Source organism: Phyllostomus discolor, chromosome 3 (genome assembly GCF_004126475.2).
Source record: "Phyllostomus discolor isolate MPI-MPIP mPhyDis1 chromosome 3, mPhyDis1.pri.v3, whole genome shotgun sequence".
In the NCBI taxonomy this organism is placed as follows: Eukaryota; Metazoa; Chordata; class Mammalia; order Chiroptera; family Phyllostomidae; genus Phyllostomus; species Phyllostomus discolor.
Genome location: NC_040905.2, coordinates 182,354,065 through 182,375,192, shown reverse-complemented (window position 1 = coordinate 182,375,192; position 21,128 = coordinate 182,354,065). Strand labels below are relative to the sequence as shown.

The window sequence follows — 21,128 nt, the reverse complement described above, 5'->3', positions numbered from 1 at the left end:
AACAGGATTCATTTATATAAAATAATTAGTATTAAGTAGTCCCTCCTCAGTTTATTTATATTACTATTTTAAATGATGTGTGACAATCCATGTAAAATGCTAAGCACAGTACATGGTATGAAATTGGGCATTTTATGTATGTTATTCATTGGATTGGTGAACATTTTTTCAGAGGCAGTATGGAGTGAGTAAAGAAACCTTTGCAGTCCATTATAATTTCATATTGATGATTTGACTGTACTTTGATAGCTAATTGCAGTGATATATACCCAAGTGCCCTATTGATATTAGGGGACACAGGAAGTGGGTTGTATTTAATAGTTGCATTATATTTTTAAATACAAGGTTAGCCTTGTATTTTGCTGCTATCAACAGACATACATCTCTGTTATATAGTGCTTGTTCCTAAATATACCTACCTTGATAGGTATTTATTCATAACTGATCAAGAAAGACTGTCTGTTGGAAAAACTTGGATTTTTTTGACTAGGCCCTCCCTTTATAGATAAATGCTTAAGAGAATGGTTGATGAATGGCCTCTTATCAAAGAAGAAATACAAGTTATGAGTAATCATAGGTGCAACCCTGCTAATCAAAGAAATATAAATTAAAGCTTTTTTTTTTTGTTCATCAGATCACTAAGGTTTAAATGTGTGGTCTTTTGAAGGAGGGCCAAATGAAATGTTGGGAATGTAAGCTGTGTCTCTCCTACCCAAGTAAAGTCCTTACGCTGATTTCCAGAGAATCCAGTGTCTGGACTGGAGGAGGGAGGACTCCCTTCCTCTTAACGGTTGTCATTGAGAGTTTTTCCATGGGCCTTTGGGGGATGGCTCATTTTATCTAATTAGAGGAAACAACTGTCAATTGAGTTGTGAGAAGGATTCCTAGACCCTTAGGTTATTAATTTTTCTTCTTTTTTTATAAAAGAATGTGAGAATTTCTCAAAACAGTATTATGTGTTAGTGAAATTGTTCATGTTTATTTATACATTAATCCCATTCTGGGAAATATATCCTAAGAAAAAGCCTTAAAGGGGAGGCTTTTGCCCTGGCCAGGTATCTTAATAGTTAGAGCGTGGTCCCCATACACCAAGGTTGCAAATTTGATACTGGGTCAGGGCACATGCAAGAAGTAATGATCTGTTTTTAATGCATCATATCTTAATGAACAGAACCTAGGTTTGTCCTATATACTGGTGGTGATTGATGAATTTTATAAAGTGGTATTTCTCTAGTATCATGTGGAAAGAGAAATACTTTAGTTTTTAAACATTTAGAATGGCGTATTCTTTGTAGAAAGTTGTTCTAAGGAATTAGAACTTGCATAAGGTGTGATAAAGAAGTGGTAACCATTATTCTTGTATATTTCACATAAGATATAAAGTGACTATGACAGTATTTGAAATTATGGTGGGAAATACCAGGTGTCTGATCAACTGAGAAAGGCTGCAAAATAATACTTAGAATATAGCACAACTCTTAAGGAAAAAGACTAGTAGACTATGTTAATGTTGTTTATCTTTAGGTGATAAGCATAAGGATAACTTAAAATAATCCTACTTTATCATATTTTCTATACTTTCTGGGTGACAAACAAAAAACTTGTGGGTTTACCATAAAAAGCTATCAACATGTCCTTTTTTAGGAAAGTATCTTAGCTCAGTATAAGCCAAGTGAATGAAAGAGAGATCCAGAGGAAGAGACTAGTAATGCTGCTTTTCTTGCCAAGAGTTTTTTTTCCAACTTTGACAGTAGTGTAGTAGATGCCATTAATGTTTGTTATAGGGAAGAGTGCATTAACCTCCTTTAACTTTGAATTACCAATTGATTCTGTTTATTCTTCTGATTTCACAAGTTGTGCAGACCTCAGTTCCTAGAACTCAGCCTGGCAACTTTCCCACCATGCTCTAATTTATGTCTGGTGCTTTGTTTAGCTAATACTTAATTTTCTTCTTGATTAGGATAGTTGGCAAAAGTAAAAATATTTAAAGTTCTAATTTAAAATGTTTTGTATTTCATTAATTTGCTATGCTAGTGCTGCAAAACTACTTGTTAAACAGCTGTTAAGTGCATCAGCTGTGCTTTCAGAAGTTATATGTAGATGGTCTATACCCTTTCAGGAATAAAACATATATAATATCATTGAAGAGAAATGCAAAGAATATTTGAGTTATAGCACTAAAGCTTAAGAAGCTAGGTATGGTCCTGGCTATGTGGCTCAGTGAATTGATTCCTGGCTTGCAAACCCTGGCTTTCGAACCGTAAGGTCAGTGGTTCGATTCCCAGTCAGTGCACTTGCCTTAGTTGCCGGTTGGGGGTATGCAAGAGGCAGCTGATTGATGTAGCTCTCACATGTCAATGTTTCCCTCTCTCTTTCTCTCTCCTTTCCCCTCTCTCTAAAATTAAATAAATTCTGTTTTAAAAAGTCTCAATAAATTAGTAATTGATATTTATCTTACATACAGTAATGAATAGTGACTTTACAGTTACAAATGTGTGGGTGAAAGTGTATCAAAATAAAAATACAGAAATATGTAGAAGCCCCAGAGTGTTGACCTATAGCAAAATGTTATTATTAGTAAGTACTCTGCTTACAATCTTTAGTGAAAATGTGAACTTGAGGTTTTTTTGTTAATATTTTATATTATAATAGAGTCAGGAGAAGCTTTGTTTTTGTGACTCGTGCATATTTAGGAAGCACAGGCAGTTCTTGGGCAGTTTTCAAGTTTAAATGTTGCCCCCTTTAGTGCTATTATTTGCAGCTGTTTACCTCCCTGCTCCATTACTTTTTTAAAAAAGATTTTATTTATTTATTTTTAGAGAGAGAAAGAGAGAAACATCAGTGTGTGGTTGCCTCTTGTACTCTCCCTACTGGGGACCTGGCCTGCAACCCAGGCATGTGCACTGATTCAGGAATCCAACAGGCAACCCCTTGGTTCACAGGCCAGTGCTCAATTCACTGAGCCACACTAGCCAGGGCCTGCTCCATTACTTTAAATTGATCCTACACCCTTTATCAGAAAGATACCACAGCTGTGTGCTGAATTTTCTGTCTGAAATGTCTTGAAGCAGGAACATTCTTCTAGTGCACATCATACATACAGTGAATGAGTATGTTCACAACTGGTCTGCGATTCACTTTCTTGAATTTTTCCCCTTTTGTCTTTTTATTTTAGCTCCTGAACATCTGTTTCTTTCTCCTCCTTTCCCTTTGCATTTTCTTTTTGACCTTGCCTAAGGCTTCTTCTGATCTCTTGAAACTTTTTCCTCTAACATTTTATTATGAGAATGTTGAAATACAAAGAAAAGTTGAGAGGTACAGTGGGCACCCATGTACTTCACAGTTACTTTTTTGCTGTATTTGCTTTATCACATCTGACTAGAGCGATCCATATGCCATCTTATTTTTGATGCATTTCAGAATAAGTTAAAGACATCAATATACTCTATCCTAAACACTTTAGCATACATAGCATGGAGTTTAATATTTGTTTAGGTTTCTTTCTTTAAGATGAAAGTCACATACAGATATATTTTAAGTGTATGAGATCATTTTTTGTTGATTGCATATATTTGTGTAATCTAGTCCCCTGTCAGGATACAGAACATCATCCTCATCCCAGAAAGTTCTGCCTGTTGATTTTTTTTTTCTTGGTGCAGACATCCTGCCTGCTTTAGGATTCTGGTGATTGTCTTTCTGTACTGCTCTCACCTTACCCCCAGCTCTCATTTCTGTGTACTTCTTTTTAGTTCAGACTCTTGCAGGTTTCCCATACTGTAATGTAGACTGTGTTCTCCCAGTTTGCACATGTTGTGGTCACTTTCCTCAGTCTTTCAAGTACAAAAGGACACATAAATATCATCTCCGTTTATGTCCCTTCATTCTAGTGACAGCCACACCGGCCTAGACCCTCTTTGCTGTATTCTTGGACTGGTAAAATAGTTTTCTTCCTTCCCTGGGATGCAGCATGATCAACACACTGGACATTACACATCTGGTAGTTAAGAGGCCTGTGCCAGCGACATCCAGCATAAAAGCATGAGTAAGGTACTTGGGGACACAGTACACACTTGAACTTAGAGGATCACTTATCTCTGTGACCCTTCCCAGTAGTAAAATAGAAGCTCTACTTTGTGATTTAGTAATTTCTATAATAGGAACTTCTTATCTCTTAGAAAGATAATACTTCAAGGGTAAATAATATCAAGATGGTTGTTTTCCATATTGCTGTTGGCCCAACTCTGTATACACTTGTAATATATTTTTCTCAAGTTTGCATGCGTATTGCAAAGGAGTGTATATTTGGATATTTTCTGTTTTAAAGCCACAAAAATTAGATTATGCATGTATTCTACTTCCCTTGCCTAACTGCTTAAGGACTTTATCTAATTGCTTTAATTAGACCCTCCAGTATGGAAGGCAGGAACAGTTATCCTTTTTTTTGTTCTTGGTCTTAGGGGTAAAGCTTTCAGTCATCTTTTACCATTAAGTATGACATTAGCTGTGAGTGTTTTTTTTGTTTTTTTAAGATTTTGTTTTTAGAGAGAGGGGAAGGAAGGGAGAAAGAGAGGGAGAGAAACATCGATGTGTGGTTGCCTCTTTCTTGCCCCCAACTGGGGACCTGGCCTGCAACTCAGGCATGTACCCTGACTGGGAATCAAACAGCTGACCTTTTGGTTCACAGACTGGCGTTTAATCCACTGAGCCACACCAACCAGTGGGATTTTTGTAGTTTCTTTTATTAGGTTGGGAAAATCCCCTTCTATTTCTAATTTTTTGAGTGTTTTTATCATGAAAGGATGTTGGGCTTTATCACATGGTTTTTCTATGTTTCTTTAAATGATCATGTGGTTTTTATCTGTTCTACTTTATATGGTATATTATATTGTTTGATTTGGAGATGTTAACCTTGTATATCTGGGATAAACCTCACTTGGTCATGGTGTAGAAATCATTTTGTATGTTGCTAATTGGCTAGGATTCTGAGGAGGATTTTCTTTTAATAATTTAAAAAAATTTATTGACTTTTAGAGAGGGGAGAGGGAGGAGAGAGAGAAGGGGGGCAGAGAGAGAGAGAGACATTGGTTCATTGTTCTACTTATTGATGTATTCATTGATTGATTCTTATTTGTGTCCTGACTGGTAATAGAACCCACAAACTTGGCAAAGTGGATTGGTGCTAAAACCAAAGCAGTCCCCATCCTTTTTGATCCCAGGGACTGGTTTTGTGGAAGCGAGGGGTGGAGCTCAGGCGAGCTTCCCTCCTAGGCCCAGTTCCTAACTCGCTGCTGACACCAGTCCATGGACCTGGGGGTTGGAGACCCCTGCTCTAACCAATTGAGCTCCCTGTCTCCACTGCCCCCCGGGCTTGGAGTATTTCTTTTAAGATTTTACTTATTTCTAGAGAGAGGGGAAGGCAGGGAAAAAGAGGGAGAGAAACAACAATGTGTGGTTGTCCCTCAGATACCCCTAACTGGGATCCTAGCCCGCAACCCAGGCATGTGCCCTGACTAGGAATTGAACCAGTGACCTTTTAAGTTTGCAGGCCTATGCTCACTCCACTGAGCCACACCAGCCAGGGCAGGATATTTCACCTATATTGATGAAATATTTTCCTGTGCTTGTCTTTTCCTGTGATGTCTTTGTGTTTGGTATCAGTGTAATAATTTGATAGGATGAGTTAGGAATTGTTCCCTTCTCTGTTTTTTGGATAAGTTTGTAAAGAATTGGTAATTGGTGTTAATTCTTTCATTGTTTGGTAGAATTTAACAGTGAAGCCATCTGGACCTGGTCTTTTTTTTTTTTTTTTTTTTTTTTAAGATTTTATTTATTTATTTTTAGAGAGGGACGGGAGGGAGATAGAGATAGAGGTAGAGAGATAGAGAGAAACATCGATGTGCGGTTGCTGGGGGTTATGGCCTGCAACCCAGGAATGTACCCTGGCTGGGAATCGAACCTGGGACACTTTGGTTCCCGGTCCGCACTCAATCCACTGAGCTACGCCAGCCAGGGCTGGACCTGGTCTTTTCATCACATGAGTTTTTTGATCACGATTCCAACTATTTGTTATAGAATTTCAATTTTCCTTGAGTCAACTTCAGTAGTTTGTGTCTTTGTTGATTTTTGTCTAAGTTACCTAATTTGGTGGCATGCATTTGTTCATGGTATTCTCTTATTATTCTTTTTATTCCTCTAAAATAAGTTGTGGCAGTCCTGTTTCACTCCTAATTTTTTAAAAATTTATTTTATTTATTTTTATTTAAATTATTTTATTGTTGATCATTTGGTTCACAGTTGTCTACATTTTCTTCATTCCTAATTTTATTTTTTTTCATTCCTAATTTTAATAACTTGAGTCTTCTCAGTAGTTGAGTTTTCCTGGATGTTCTAGCTAAAGTTTTGTCAACTGTCGGTTTTGTTGACTATACCCTCCCCCAAGGGCCAAGTTTTGGTTTCTTTGATTTTTTTTTCTGTTATTTTATCTGTTCTTTATGTCATTATTTCCTTCTTTAGGAAACTTTTTTGGAATAATTTTAGGATTTGCCAAAATGTTGGCAAATGATACAGAGAGATTTATTTGACTTTCCTAGTTTCCCTTAATGTTATCATTTCACGTCAAGTGTTGGCAAACTTTCTATTAAGGGTCATGTAGCACTTATTTTATGCTCTGCAGGCCACGCGTCATCTCTGGTTATATTCTTTCTTGTTGGTGTTTAACAACACTTAAAAAATGTTAAAACCTTTCTTAGCTGGCACACTGTACAAAATCAGATTCCAGATTCTGGTTTGCCAACTTCTGTCTTACATAACCATTTGTTAAGACTAAGATAATAACATTGGTACAGTATTATTAACTAAATTATAGACGTTATTTGGATTTCACTGGTGTTTGAACCAAGGCCCCTTTTCTGTTCCAGGATCCATTCTAATTACTTGTCTCCTTAGTCTCTCTTTATCTGTCAAAGTTTTTCAATTTTTACTTGTTTTTCATGACTATCACACATTTGAAGAGCGTATTTATCAGTTTTAAAAATAGTTACTTCTCATTTTCCAAAGGTGAACAGTTAGTATTTTTAAAAATAATTTTGAATTTATGAATTTAAATTTGATGTCTCAGTTATTTCTAGTTATTGTCCTTTTGAAGTTCAGATTATTCCATTTTTGGCCAGTACAAGTGTTTTCAAGTTGGCTCCTGAGTGTTGTTTTTTTTTTTAACTTTAAAAATTATAGTTGATGTAGAATAATATTAGTTTCAGGTGTACAACATAGTAACTAAACAGTTTTATCCTTTGCAAAGTGATCACCACAGTAAGTTCAGTACTGTGCATAATTATAAAATTATTGACTATTCCTTGTACTGTATATGACATCCCTGTGATTCCCAAGTAATGGCTTCTGAGTGCTTTTTGATTTGGTCCTGATAAATCTTTGAGAGTTTCTGCATAAACTGGTATGGCAGGGTATTGCAGACTTACCTTGTATACTTCCTGCATTGCGTGTGGAGCCAGCCATTGCTCTAAGGAACTCGGGCATCTTTTCATGGGAAATGTTATGCTAACTAATGATGTTTATTATTACTGGGTTGGTAATTGTTCATAGGTCTCCTCAGAGGACAAAACTATGAACAAATGAATGAATGCTGATAATTCAAATTCAGGACTACTGTTATTTCACATGTTTATCACCTCCACACTGAGACTGATTTCCTGATAACTGGAGATGGTAAAATTAGAATATCCCAAAATCACTCATTTGCTTTATCCCACTTTATATATGTAGCACCACATCGTGCTTTCCCCATTCTAACTTTGATTTCTTGTGAGCACAGCCTTTAACTTTGTAAAAAGATGTAGGAGAGGCTCCTTTTTCATTCCAGATGCCTTAGTAAATGTTGGTTTGTTTTTGTAAAATATCTTGGTCATTGGCATCAGAATTTGACACACTAAATATAAATGTTTTAAGTTCTCTGCTGGAGCAGCAAGGTGTGTATTGATTTCTGTTTCTGTAAGAATTTTCTGGATTTAAGATTTTCAATTTTACCTTGAAGTCAGTTGATAGGAAAATGTCTAATTGGATACTTTGGGCACACACTTATTTCAAGGAGGCTGCTTGGTTCAGTTGATTTAGCTTTTAAATCAGTTAACAGTGGCATGCAGGATAATAACACTTGTATACCAAGGGCCTTGGTCTTTATTAATATTGAGGGAAAATATTCAACAACCAAGAGGTACTTTGTATGTGGATGTGGGAAGTGTCGACAGTCCTTTTACATACCAGGGATTGCCATGGCATACCTGCTTTTACGGCTTGCTCTCTCATAATGTTTCCCTGTACTTGGGAACCATTGCTAACTGTCATTCCATTATTCCACTACATAGCCACTGTTTTTGGTTATCTAGAATAAATTAGTCACCCTGTTGGAGTTCAGTAATTTGTTCTGTGCTTCTTTGTGCATCGTTTTCCCTATGAGAGCCACCTTAAGAGCCTTAAAAGCATATTTTACTTGATAGAAGTGGCCTTCGGGTGAAAAATTATGATGTGGCAGCCAAATAGGTTCACCTCCTGCTTTAGGATACAGCTTTGGTACTCATGACACCTGACTCAGCCGTCAGGCCATCTGGAAGTTACAGAGATTCCCCAGACCCTCCTTTTCAATTAGTACTATGTCTGTATACTTTGTTCATGTATGCATTGTATACTGACTTTCTCCTGTTTGTTTTTTTAAAATATATTTTATTGATTATGCTATTACAGTTGTCCCATTTTCCCCCTTCACTCCCCTCCTCCCTGTACACCCTCTCCCACCCACCCATATCCCCCCTTTAGCTCATGTCCATGTGTCGTACTCATAAGTTCTTTAGCTTCTACATTTCCCATACTATTCTTACCACCCCCCTATCTATTTTCAACCTACAATCTCTGCTACTTATTCTCTGTACCTTTTCCCTCTCTCCTCCCACTCCCCTGTTGCTAACCCTTCATGTGATCTCCATTTCTGTGGTTCTGTTCCTGTTCTAGTTGTTTGCTTAGTTTCTTTTGGTTTTGTTTTAGGTGTGGTTGTTATTAATTGTGAGTTTGCTGTCCTTTTACTATACATATTTTTTCTTTATCTTCTTTTCTTAGATAAGTCCCTTGAACATTTCCTAAAATAAGGGCTTGGTGATGATGAACTCCTTTAACTTGACCTTATCTGGGAAGCACTTTATCTGCCCTTCCATTCTAAATGATAGCTTTGCTGGATAGAGTAATCTGGGGTATAGGTCCTTGTCTTTCATGACTTGGAATACTTCTTTCCAGCCCCTTCTTGCCTGTAAGGTCTCTTTTGAGAGATCAGCTGACAGTCTGATGGGAACTCCTTTGTAGGTTACTGTCCCCTTATCTCTTGCTGCTTCTAGGATTCTCTCCTTCATTTTTACCTTGGCTCATGTAATTTTGATGTGCCTTGGTGTGTTTCTTCTTGGGTCCAACTTCTTTGGGGCTCTCTGAGCTTCCTGGACTTCCTGGAAGTCTATTTCCTTTGCCAGAGTGGGGAAGTTCTCCTTTATTATTTGTTCAAATATGTGTTCAATCTGTTGCTTTTCCCCTTCCCCTTTTGGTACCCCTATAATTCGGATGTTGGAATGTTTAAAAATGTCCTGGAGGTTCCAAGCTTCTCCTTGTTTTTTTGAATTCTTATTTCTTCATTCTTTCCTGTTTGGTTGTTTTTTTCTTCCTTCTGGTCCGTTCTATTGTTTTGAGTCCCAGTTTCCTTCCCATCTCTATTGGTTCTCCTTGTATTTTCCTTCATCTCTTTTATGGTAACCTGCATTTTTTCATCTAATTTGCACCCAAAATCAACCAATTCTGTGAGCTTCCTGATCACCAGTGTTTTGAACTATGCATCTGATAGATTGGCAATCTCTTGGTCGCTTAAAATGATGAGTCCTGGGGCATTGATCTGTTCTTCTGTTTGAGATATGCCTCTCTCTCTCTCTCTTTTTTTTTTTGGTCTGGCTCCTGTTACGGTAAGGGGTGGAGCCTTAGGTGTTCACCAGGGCTGGGCACCCCAGTTTCTAGATTGTGACGTTGTATGTGGGGGCAGGGGCGGGAGGGAACAATGGTGGTAGCTCCGTTCTCCTGGGACCTCAGTCCCTTCTCTGGGATCCTGGGTTGCGCGCTCTGCCCCAGTCCACAATCGCCGCCTCACTAGGTCCGCCAGCTGCCGCTTGCATACTCAGGGTCCACCCGCTGCGATCTTGCATGCCCCAGATGCCTTACGTGCTCCCAGATGCCTTCTGTGCTCAGCTCTTCCTGTTCTCCACGCACCAGGACCCACGCCTGGCTGCTCCTCTCAGCCTCTCCTACCAGTCTGGATGAATGGGTCTACTTCAACTTCTTGGCTGTCGGACTTCCATTCAGATAAATTCCCTGTCAGTTCTGGGTGTTATTCTGCCTCTAAATTGTTGTTGTTCTAATCTTGGTTGTGCGTGGAGATACGGTGCGTCCACCTATGCCTCCATCTTGCCGGAAGTCCTGACTTTCTCCTGTTGAGATGTTTATGGTTTTATTTTGACAATAAGTATATGCTTAATAGTCACCATTAATACTTATGTCAGTGTCTCAAGTCTAGTCATTTTGGTTGATTCCTTAGGAAAAGGCTCATAGGAATAATATTTCCTGTGGACTTTGGTGCTGGGAACAATTAATGTCCTTTATACTTGAGTGTAAAGTAGTTTTGTTGGCAATAGTTTCTAGCTTCATATTTTCTTTACTTAAGGATCTTAAATGTTTATTTTTTTCACAAAACTTTTGACAAGTTTATTGATACTTTTTATATAAAAATTTCTTTCCCATATAACTCTTTTGCCAGTTCTGCCTAATACCCAACAAATAATTTCACTCTTGAATCAATCTTTTACTAGGAAATGTGCAGTGTGAGTTGTTATAGGTTGATATTCTCAAGCATATGATGTGATTTCTTTTACATAGTTAACACTATTTTATTTTATTTCCTTTTCAGACATTTTCCTTGAATTTTAGTTTTAAGCATTTGTGCTGTTGTTCCCTTTCTTTTTTTCCCTTAAGAGATTTGTATTATCCACAGGTTTAGGTTGGGTTGGCTTTTGCCATTGTTCAATATTTAATGCTTCCTGCCCTTACCAGTGTGGCTTAGTTGGTTGGGCGTCAACCTGCAAAGTGAAAGGGCACCAGTTCAATTCCTAGTTGGGGAGCATGCCTGCGAGGTGGTTTGGTGCTCATTGGTGCGCATACAAGAGGCAACTGATAGATGTTTCTCTCTCTCCCCCTCCCTTCCTCTCTCGCAAAATAAATATTTAAAAAATTTTAACACTTCTTTATCTCCCTTTTCTCCTTTTAATTTCTTTCTTTAAAATTTCTTTTTACTTACTTTAAATATTTTCTCCTTTCACCTTTCATATTTTTCTTGAGTTATTAACTGTTGAAAGTTTAATTTTGTGTTTCTTCTAGTATAGTCTTCATTTTTACTTCTGAATTAGAAAAACTTAAACATGTGTTATTCTCTTATGTCTTGTATCATTTTTTCACCCTCAGTATCTTTTAGTACATTTTGAAACAGAAGATAGCCGTTTTACTTTGTTCTCTAGGTAGATCTTTTGTTTTCTTTTCTGTGTATGTGGCTCAATTATGATTATGTCCCTAGTAGCTTCTCTTGATGCCTTAGCTGGTTAGTTTGAAGAGTTTGTCGTGGTAACTGCCCCTTTTGAAACCTTTCTGCAGTCCTGGTACTTAGGTTACTATTCGAGTTGTTAAAACCCTACAGTGTCATCTGCTGTTCTCAAATGACCCACTTTTTGGTGAATACCTCTTAATTACTTGTGGTTTTTCCGTTCTTAGATTAGTCAGACACCCAGTGCTTACTTCTGCTTACTTTGCGTGGGTAAATTGATACCTGATAAATCTTGTATGTGTTGGTGGTTTTTCTTTTCTTTCTTTTATTTTTTTGTTAATTGATTTTAGAGAGAGGGGAAGGGAGGGAGAGAATCATCCATGTGAGAGAAACATCATTCGTTTGCCTCTTTCATGTGCTTCGACTGGGGACCAAACTCACAACCCAGGCATGTGCCTTGACCAGGAATCAAACCCTCGACCTTTTCAGTTCGTGGGACGAGGCACAATCAAGCCACACAGGCCAGGGCAGTGGTTTTTCTTGCTTCTATTTTGAGGTTTGTGAAGGGTACCTCATCACCTAGTTTTGTAGTATATTATTGTACAAGGGATTTTGGTTTTGCTATAAAGTTGTAACAGTAGTTTTGAGCAGCAGTCACTAATCTTTTTGGCACTAGGGACCAGTTTTGTGGAAGACAATTTTTCCACGAACTCGGGGTTTGGGAGATGGATTCTGGATGATTTAAGCTCATTACATTGAAACTCAACTCCTACTGTGTAGCCTGGTTTCTAACAGACCTGGACCAATATTGGTCTGCAGCCTGGATGTTGGGGACCCCTGGTTTAGAGAACTTTTAATATATCCTTTATCAGATTTTTAACATAGTGCTACTTTTTGCTGTATCATATTCTTTTTTTCTGTATTTTCATATCTGTATATATACATACATGGCATTTTTTTGTTCTGAGCCATTTGAGTTTATGAAATACATTTTGTATGTATTTCCTAAGAACAAGAATGTTCTTGCCTTAGCTGTGTGGTTCAGTTGATTGAAGTGTTGTCCCATCCACCAAAAGGTTAGGGACTTGATCCCAATCAGGGCATACACCTAGGTGGTAGGTTCAGTCCCCAGTCAGGGTGAGTACAGGAGGCAACTGATGAGTGTTTCTTTTTCATATTGATGTTTCTCATTCTCTCTCTCCACCCCCCACCACCTGCATTTTCTCTCTAAAATCAGTAAAACATATGCTTGGGTGAGGATTAAAAAAAGAAGAATGTTCTTTATACAGACACAGTTGCACCATTAAATTTTTAGCATTGCTATAATGTTATCTGTGGTTCATATTCTATTTGTGGTGATGTGAAATTGTTACTTATTCCAATAATGACAACTACTCTAGTAATGTTCTTTATAGTGTGTTTCCCCCTTTCCATTACAGAATCATCACACATCCCATTTGTGTGACATCTCTTTAGTCTCCATTAATCTGGAACAATTTTCAGCCTTTCTTAACCTTCCATGGTATTGGCGATTTTGAAGACATATAGGCCATTTATTGCATAAAATATTCTTCGATTTTAGTTTGGCTAATGTTCCCTCATGATTATATTCAGGTTACAGACTTGTGATTGGACTTGTACATGACTGACCTGAGTATTTCTCAGAGTGCCACATGGAGTCACATGGTGTCTATGGGCTCCTCACTGAGGGTGGTGATTTTGATCTCTCAGTCCAGGTTTTGCCCATTTCCTCTCATTTACTTTTACTGCGTTTTGTCCAGCAACTAGAAAGCAATTTTTGTGGAAATACTTTGAGACCATGTGCAAATAGCCTTCTCATAAAACTTTCCCCCTTAAGATTAGAATTCATTGATTATTTTTTCTGAACTAATCTTTACTCTGTTGGTTGCAAAATGAAGATGTCTAGCTCTTCTTAGTCTTTTATCATTGCATATTAGTAAGTATATTTTTAAAAGTTTATCCTTATTCCAGCACCCCTCTATGGGCCATTGTAGGGTTAAACTTTCTGCTGCATGCACCTGTCAGGACGTGGTCCTGACTGCCCTCACCTGAGCTGCTTTCAGTCTCAGACATTGTAGACAGAGCATAGTGTCAAATAAAGTCTGCAAAGATGATAAATTACTTACTAGAATAAAGTTCACCTTTACTAGTGATCTAAGAAATAAAAATTTAAGCTGAGTAGGGAGCATTGATTAAACTGGCATTTTTTAAAGTTGGAAAAGTTTATGAGGAAGCAGACTCTTTAAAACTGATGGAATATAAATCTTTGTAGATGTTGTATAGAGTATTTTTGAGCAGATGGTATGAAATTTTTTTAACATTTTTGAGACATTTACCTTATATTTTTGCATTTATTCTAAGAAACCTATATCTTTTGGAAATAAATATCCATATATCATGGATATATATACAAAGTAGGGGGCATTTCAGGTCAAGAAGGTGGCATAAGTAAACAATGCTTGCCTCCTTGCATAAGCACATCAAAATTACAACTAAAATATAGAACAACCATCACTCAGAACCTTCAGAAATCAAGTTGAATGGAAGTCTGACAACTGTGGAATTAAACCACATCTATCCAGACTGGTAGGGAGGGGTAGAGACGTGGAACAGGCTGGTCCCACATCCATGTATGGTGGGCAAAATTCAGGAGGGATATCTCAGAAGTGTAGAGTCCCAGCCCCATGCAAGGCCACCAAGCCCAGGGTTCCTGTGCCAGGAAGATAAATCCCCATAACTTCTGGCTACCAAAACCAGTGGGGATTGAGTCAATGGAAGAAACTTTTAGAGTCCCAAGCAGTTTCCCTTAAAGAACCCACACATAAACTTCCTTAGTCTCACTGCCCCTGCATACCTGATCCTTCAACAGAAGGTGGAGGTTGGTGGTCAGTAGTCACAGCCAGTCCTTACAGCTGACTGGCCTGGGGAAATTTCTCCCATTGATCTGCCAGCAGCAACCAAGGCCCAACTACAAGAGGAGGGTATACTCAGCCCACACGGAGGGTGCACCTTGAGTACCCAGCTTAGGTGATAGGGGAGGCTGTGCCAATGGACCGTACAGTATACCTACTAGATTAGGCCATGCTACCAAGACAGGGAGTCATAATAGCTCTACCTAATACATAGAAACAAACACAGGGAGGCTGCCAAAATGAAGAGGCAAAGAAACATGGCCCAAGTGAAAAAACAGATCAAACTCCAGAAAAAGAACTAAGCAAAATGGAAATAAGCAATCTATTAGATGCAGAGTTCAAAACACTGGTTATGACGATGCTCAAGGAACTTAGTAACTCAATAACAAAAACATTCAGTCAGAAACAAAGGATAAGGTCAAGTTAAAGGAGTTCATCATCACCAAGCCCTTATTATGTGAAACTTAAAGGGACCTATCTAAGAAAAAGATGAAAAATGTGAACAATAAAATGACAACAAACTTACAACTATCAAGAAATGAACCTAAAAAAAAAAAAGAAAAAGAAAACCAGTGAAAACAAAAACTAAGCAAACAACCAGAACAGGAACAGAATTAAAGAAATGGGGACATCACACAGAGGGAGTTCAATGGGGAGGGAGAAGGGAGGATTGAGGGGGACAGGGAAGAAGAAGCATAATTAGTAGGCATAAAATAGATGGGGAGAGATAAAAAATGGTATAGGAAACAGGACTCAAAGAACTTATATGTATAACCCATGGACATGAACTAAGGGAGGGAATGATGGAGGGTTGGGGGACAGGGTGGAAGGGGGATAAAGGGGGGAAAATTGGGAAAACTATAATAACATAATAAAAATACTTTAAAAATAAAGTTAAATTAAAAAAAGAAATAAAGGGTACACTAATTGAAATAAGGGCAATTTACAGGGAAACAATAATAGAGTGAAGTTGAGAATCAAATCAATGATTTGGAATTAAGAAAGTAAAAATTGACCAAAACAAGAAGAAAAAGTATCAAAAAAACGAGGATAGTGTAAAGCAGCCTCTGGGACAACTTGAAGTGTTCCAACATTTGCATCATAGGGGTGCCAGAAAGAGAAAGAAATAGCAAGAAATTGGAAATCTATGTGAAAAGATAATGAAAGAAACTTACCAAATTTGGTGAAGAAAATAGGCATGCAAGTCCAGGAAGCACAGAGAGTCCCAAACAAGATGGATGCAAAAAAGCCCACTCCAAGTCACATCATAATTCACATGCCAAAGTTTAAAGATGAGGAGAGAATCTTGAAAGCAATAAAGAGAGAATCTTAAAAGCAACAAGAGAAAGGAAGTTAGTTACCTATAGGGGAGTTCCATTAGGCTGTCATTGGATTTCTCAAAAGAAACTTTGCAGGCTAGAAGAGGTGGCAAGAAATATTCAAGTCACAAAAAACGGATTTAACAGCCAAGATTACTCTACTCAGCAAGGATACCATTTAGAATCAAAGGGTTGATAAAGAGCTTCCCAGACAAGAAAAAACTAAAGGAGTTCATCATCACCAAGCCATTATTATATAAAATGTTAAAGGGACATACTTAAGAAAAAGAAGATGAAAACTGTGAACAATAACAGCAATAAATACATATCTATCAACAATTGAATCTAAAAAAGAAAGTAAGCAATCAAGAACAAAGACGGAATCATGGATAGGAGCAACATTTTAATGTTTGCCAGATGGGCAGGGGCTGTGGGGGAATGGTGAGGGGATTAAGAAGTGTAAATGAGTAGTTACAGAATAGCCATGGGGATGTAAAGTACAGTATAGGAAATGGAGTAGCCAAAGAAATAATTCGTATGACCTATGTACATGAACAATGGTGTGTGGATTGCCTGAGGGAGTGGGGTGTGCTGGGTGGAGGGGGAAAAATTAGGACAACTGTAATAGAACAGTCAATATAATTTAAAAAAACAAATTAGATTTAAAGTGGATCTCTATAGTGTTTATAGTATATAGTGTATATATATATATACACTATACTATGCATCCATATTATGGATGTACATATAAATTAGGTATAAATTCGATCTCTGTAGTGTTTAGGTAGTAATGGAAAATTTGCACATAGTCAAAATGCAGGACCTCACTAGTGGATTGTTGGGTAACCAATAAACATTATGCTCTAGATAAAATAAATTGTGCGTGTGTGTGTTTCCCTACAAAGTATTCTGTTTAGTATTGTTTTTTATGTCAGAAAAAATGCATGATGTCTGTCCAGAAGGTATCCAACTATATAATGTGAAAAATAGAGAAATTTATTGAAGAAGATTAAAGATACAAGAAACATCGTACATAGGACAAGGACATCTCAGTCCACTTCAAATTAGTCACCTTGGGATCTCACACAGTTCTCCCAGTCGCTATTAGGTGCCCTGTTGTATTTTTGTGAATCTCAGGGATGGTCTGAAATCTCTTCCCCTTCAAAGGTGATTTTACTTTTGGGAAAAGCCAGAAATTGGCAGGGTGCCAAATCTGGACTGTAGGGGGGCAGAGTCCCCTGGGTGATTTGATGTCTTGCCACAAACTCTGCACAAGACATGATACCTGAATGGGCGTGTTGTTGTGATGAAGCCGCCAGTCACCAGTTGCTACTAGCTGTGGCCTTCTGAATCCTCAAAATAGTTTCCATGGGGGAATGTTCAGGCTTAATGTAAAATTCGATGCAGATTCATTGCTCTACTTGCTCAGTTGTTTTGAATGTGCTGACCACAAAGTACACAAGCTCACTCAATGGCATCTGCCGCCCCCACACACTGGTACAGTGAAGTCATCATTGTTCACACATGCCCATTCCAGTCCAGTCTCCTGGGCTGCCAGGTTACATCGATGTCGTGCAGACTGTTTTCATTATGTTAACAATACCTGGACTTTTTTTGGACAGACCTCATATATGTGCCAAATAAATAGTTTTGATACTAGATGGTTATGTGTCACTGTAATTTTCCTGTGGAGTGTATGACAATTTTTTAATTCATGGAAATTTAGTTGTGGGAATCGGTGAGTATTACTGTACTTGGAATGGAGCAAAGCTGAATGAATATAAATAACATTTTTCAATTTTGATTTGAGACTCAGAGAGAGGAAGATATTATTATTAGGAAAATGGCTAAAAATTAATCATGTAGGCTTTCAGCACCAGGGGCACCAATAGTTTACTTTCATTCATAGAAGGTGGCCTTTATCATTACCCAAATGTATAATGAGGAAGGGTCATTTTTCCAGAGCTCATCTTGTCCTTTGATTTTTCCTTTTTCAGTTATTTCATGCGTTTGGTCCTTTTGGCTGCAGCACTGGGACTTCTCAGTTGGTTATGGGTCAGGGAAATGATTATCTAAAGTGCAGGTAGGTGTAGTGAGAGTATATGTAAGGTCCTTATATACATTGAGTAGCACTGAGGTAAAATTGGCCATATGTTTGGATACTCAGTTTCTGAACAGACATGTTTCGGTTGTAGTGGTGTAGCACTGTAGCAGTTCAGTGGAGGTCACAACAGGCAGGCATAGGTTGGGGTAAAAAGATTCGCCATTAGATTGAAGGAAAAACAGGACAAAGCTAGCTGGATCTTTTATAATCAACCACCCACATGGACTAGAGATTTTTGAAATGTATATATATTAAAGCAGAGAAAATAAGTTATTCATTATTAGCTGTTGTGGGTATCCTTCAGTAACTTGAACTGTTTAACTTTTTGAACATGCACCTTGGGAGTTAGAATAGGTTTTAGCTAACAAGGTTAACTTTTGAAAAAACAATAACCTATATTACAGTAATTTTAGATTTATCACAAAGTTGCACGGAGATAGAACAGAGAGTTCCCGTATTCCCCTCATCTAGTTTCCCTGTTGTCATAATCATGACACCTTTGTCAAAGCGAAGAAACCAAAGGAGTATATTACCATTAACTCACTGCATAAAAGAATAACTTTTTATACCTAATTTATTATTGCTCAAGATACTACAAAATGAAATCTCAAGAATTGAGGATTTTTTTTTAATCCTCACCTGAGGACATGCTTATTGATTTTTTTAGAGAAAGGGGAAGGGAGGGAGGGAAACCGATGCAAGAGAGAAACATCGATCTGGTTATGTCTGGACTAGGTAGGTACCAGACCCACAACCTAGGTATATGCACTGACAAGCAATCAAACTGGAGAACATTTTCTGAAGAGGTGACTAATTTTGTGTTTGAAGGTTTCTTTTTAAAAATTTTTGTTAAAACAATTTTTATTGAGATTAAGAAAGTAACATTAAAAATAAATTTTATATATTATAGTCTTTTCAGAACTGACTATGATATCTTTTTAGAGTTGACAGTTGCGTTTTTTTGCTTTCTGGACAAGGCTGGTTCTGAACCTGTATCCTGACAGTTGCTTTCACTGTTTTCTAGTCTTCCATTTTCTCTTGTCCTGATTATTCCTGTCTTCCCAGGGGAGGGAAAATTTGAATGAGTCAGTGAAGGTGAACAAGAACTTCAGGTCATTTGGCCAAACAAATAGGACCTTTACATTATTTAATTTGATACTTACTTACTTCATGGGTATAGATAGGTTCTATTGAGAAATCTTAATTCAGAATCCTTTTGTTTTTTTAGTTAATCATTTCTGTTGTAGTGCTCGAGTGCTTGAGAGCATTTGTCTGTTTGCATCAGATTTTGGCATTAACTTATATTTTTGGTACTCAAATCTTAAACAGTTGTTTGTACTTTCTAGGCAACAGCTGAACAGATGCGCCTTGCTCAAGTGATCTTTGATAAAAATGATTCAGAATTTGAAGCTAAAGTTAAACAGGTATGTTTCTGGCAGAGGAGGTTATCACTTTTGTAATCTGTTTTTATTATGTTATAAAAATATAATTCTACTTGAGATTTTAAAGTACACTGCTTGCTTAATCTCAACTAATTGTATTTTGAAGTTGTGATTAGATACCTATATTGGTGGCTAGAATGAAGAAATTGAATATGTTCACCCTCTTGGCAGTAGAATCTTTGATATACTACTGTTAAATGTAACACTGAGCTAGATTTTTGTGAAAGCACATTGACATCTATACCTATAAGGAGAAAGTATATTTAGTTTTTGGCAAGTTCTCAGAAAATTTTGTTTGATGTTAAAGAAGAACTAAATTACCCTTTCAAATGTTTTGGTAATTCCATACATGTTGGAAAAGTATAAAGGTAAATTTCAGGGTGATGTCTGCATTTAGAACTTTAATAAGAGGACTTTTTGATAGCATAATCTTAATTTCATATATACTTTTTTTCCTGATAAGACTTCTTTTTTCCTTCAAGATTTTAGAAGCCAAGCTTTTATAAATCTTACCTCAGTCCAAACCTTGGTAGGGATCTACCAATAGTTGTTCCTTAGAGTGAAAACTGCATAGGGAATTCTTCATAGCTCTTCACTGAGTAAACTCTTTGTTCTTACTTAGAGTTTCTGTCATCAGACTAGCAATAATATATATATTTTTAAGATTTTAGTTATTTATTTTTAGAGAGAGGGGAAGGGAGGGAGAAAGAAAGGGAGAGAAACATTGACTGGTTGCTTCTTGCACACCCCTAACTGGGGACCTGGCCTGCAACCCAGGCCTGTGCCCTGACTGGGAATTGAACTGGCCACCTTTTGGTTTGCAGGCCGGCACTCAATTCACTAAGTCATATCAGCCAGGACTAGTGATAATATTTTTGAAAGGATACAAAAAGGATTTATTAAAAATTGTAGAACTTGTTCTTTGGAATGAGATTTATGTACAGTTTGCAACATACATACTATATATTATATTGTATTTTATCTGAGTATCATAGCAAATACAAAAGAAAACCTTGGTTCAGGAATTTAGGATTTTAAGTGCTAATTTTAGTCCTGTCTCTTACCCAGTCACTGGGGGGATTTTTATACTTATCGTTCCTTCTAACAATTGCATATGACAAGTATTGGATTAGGCCAGATCATTGATAAAAGTCTGACATTATTAGTAGATACCCAAAGACTGAAGTACTGGGAAGCTCTGAGGGCATGTAGCACTTTCGCTGTGTAATACAGGGAGAAAATGAGAGAGACAGAATGGTGCAGTACACAGAGCTGTGTTTATGAGTTCAGGAGACCTGGATTCCAGATGGGCTCTGCTGTTGATTAGTTTTTTCACCACAGAGAAATCAGTTCAAATGTTGGGGTCAAACTGTTTTGAACTGCAGCTAGTACATAATAAAATAGTTAAACATAGTTAACATACAACAATCATACTTTTGTTAACTTTTTTTTTTAGATTTTATTTATTTATTTTTAGAGAGGGAAGGGAGGGAGAAAGAGAGAGAGAGAAACATCAGTGTGCAGTTGCTGGGGGGCATGGCCTGCAACCCAGGCATGTGCCCTGAATGGGAATTGAACCAGCGACACTTTGGTTCACAGCCCGAGCTCAATCCACTGAGCTACGCCAGCCAGGGCTACTTTTGTTAACTCTTAATGGAGAAACCTGTATTGTGTCTAATCTGTTTGTTCTCTGAAAATAAGTAG

The 21,128-nt window shown here is 37.5% G+C and overlaps 1 protein-coding gene across 6 annotated transcripts in view; it reads left to right on the top strand.

Moving 5' to 3' along the window:
• The window catches only part of UBAP2 (ubiquitin associated protein 2), a 132,060-nt gene that overhangs the window by 28,505 nt on the left and 82,427 nt on the right, over positions 1–21,128 (top strand). For 4 of the 6 annotated variants that reach the window (XM_028508164.2, XM_036021834.1, XM_036021833.1 and 1 more), the window contains one exon: positions 19,329–19,406. In XM_028508164.2, coding sequence (XP_028363965.1) covers positions 19,329–19,406 — 78 coding nt within the window. Of the gene's footprint in view, positions 1–17,875; positions 17,962–19,328; positions 19,407–21,128 lie in introns of all 6 variants that reach the window. The other 2 variants (XM_036021836.1, XM_028508174.2) reach the window with 1 other exon arrangement.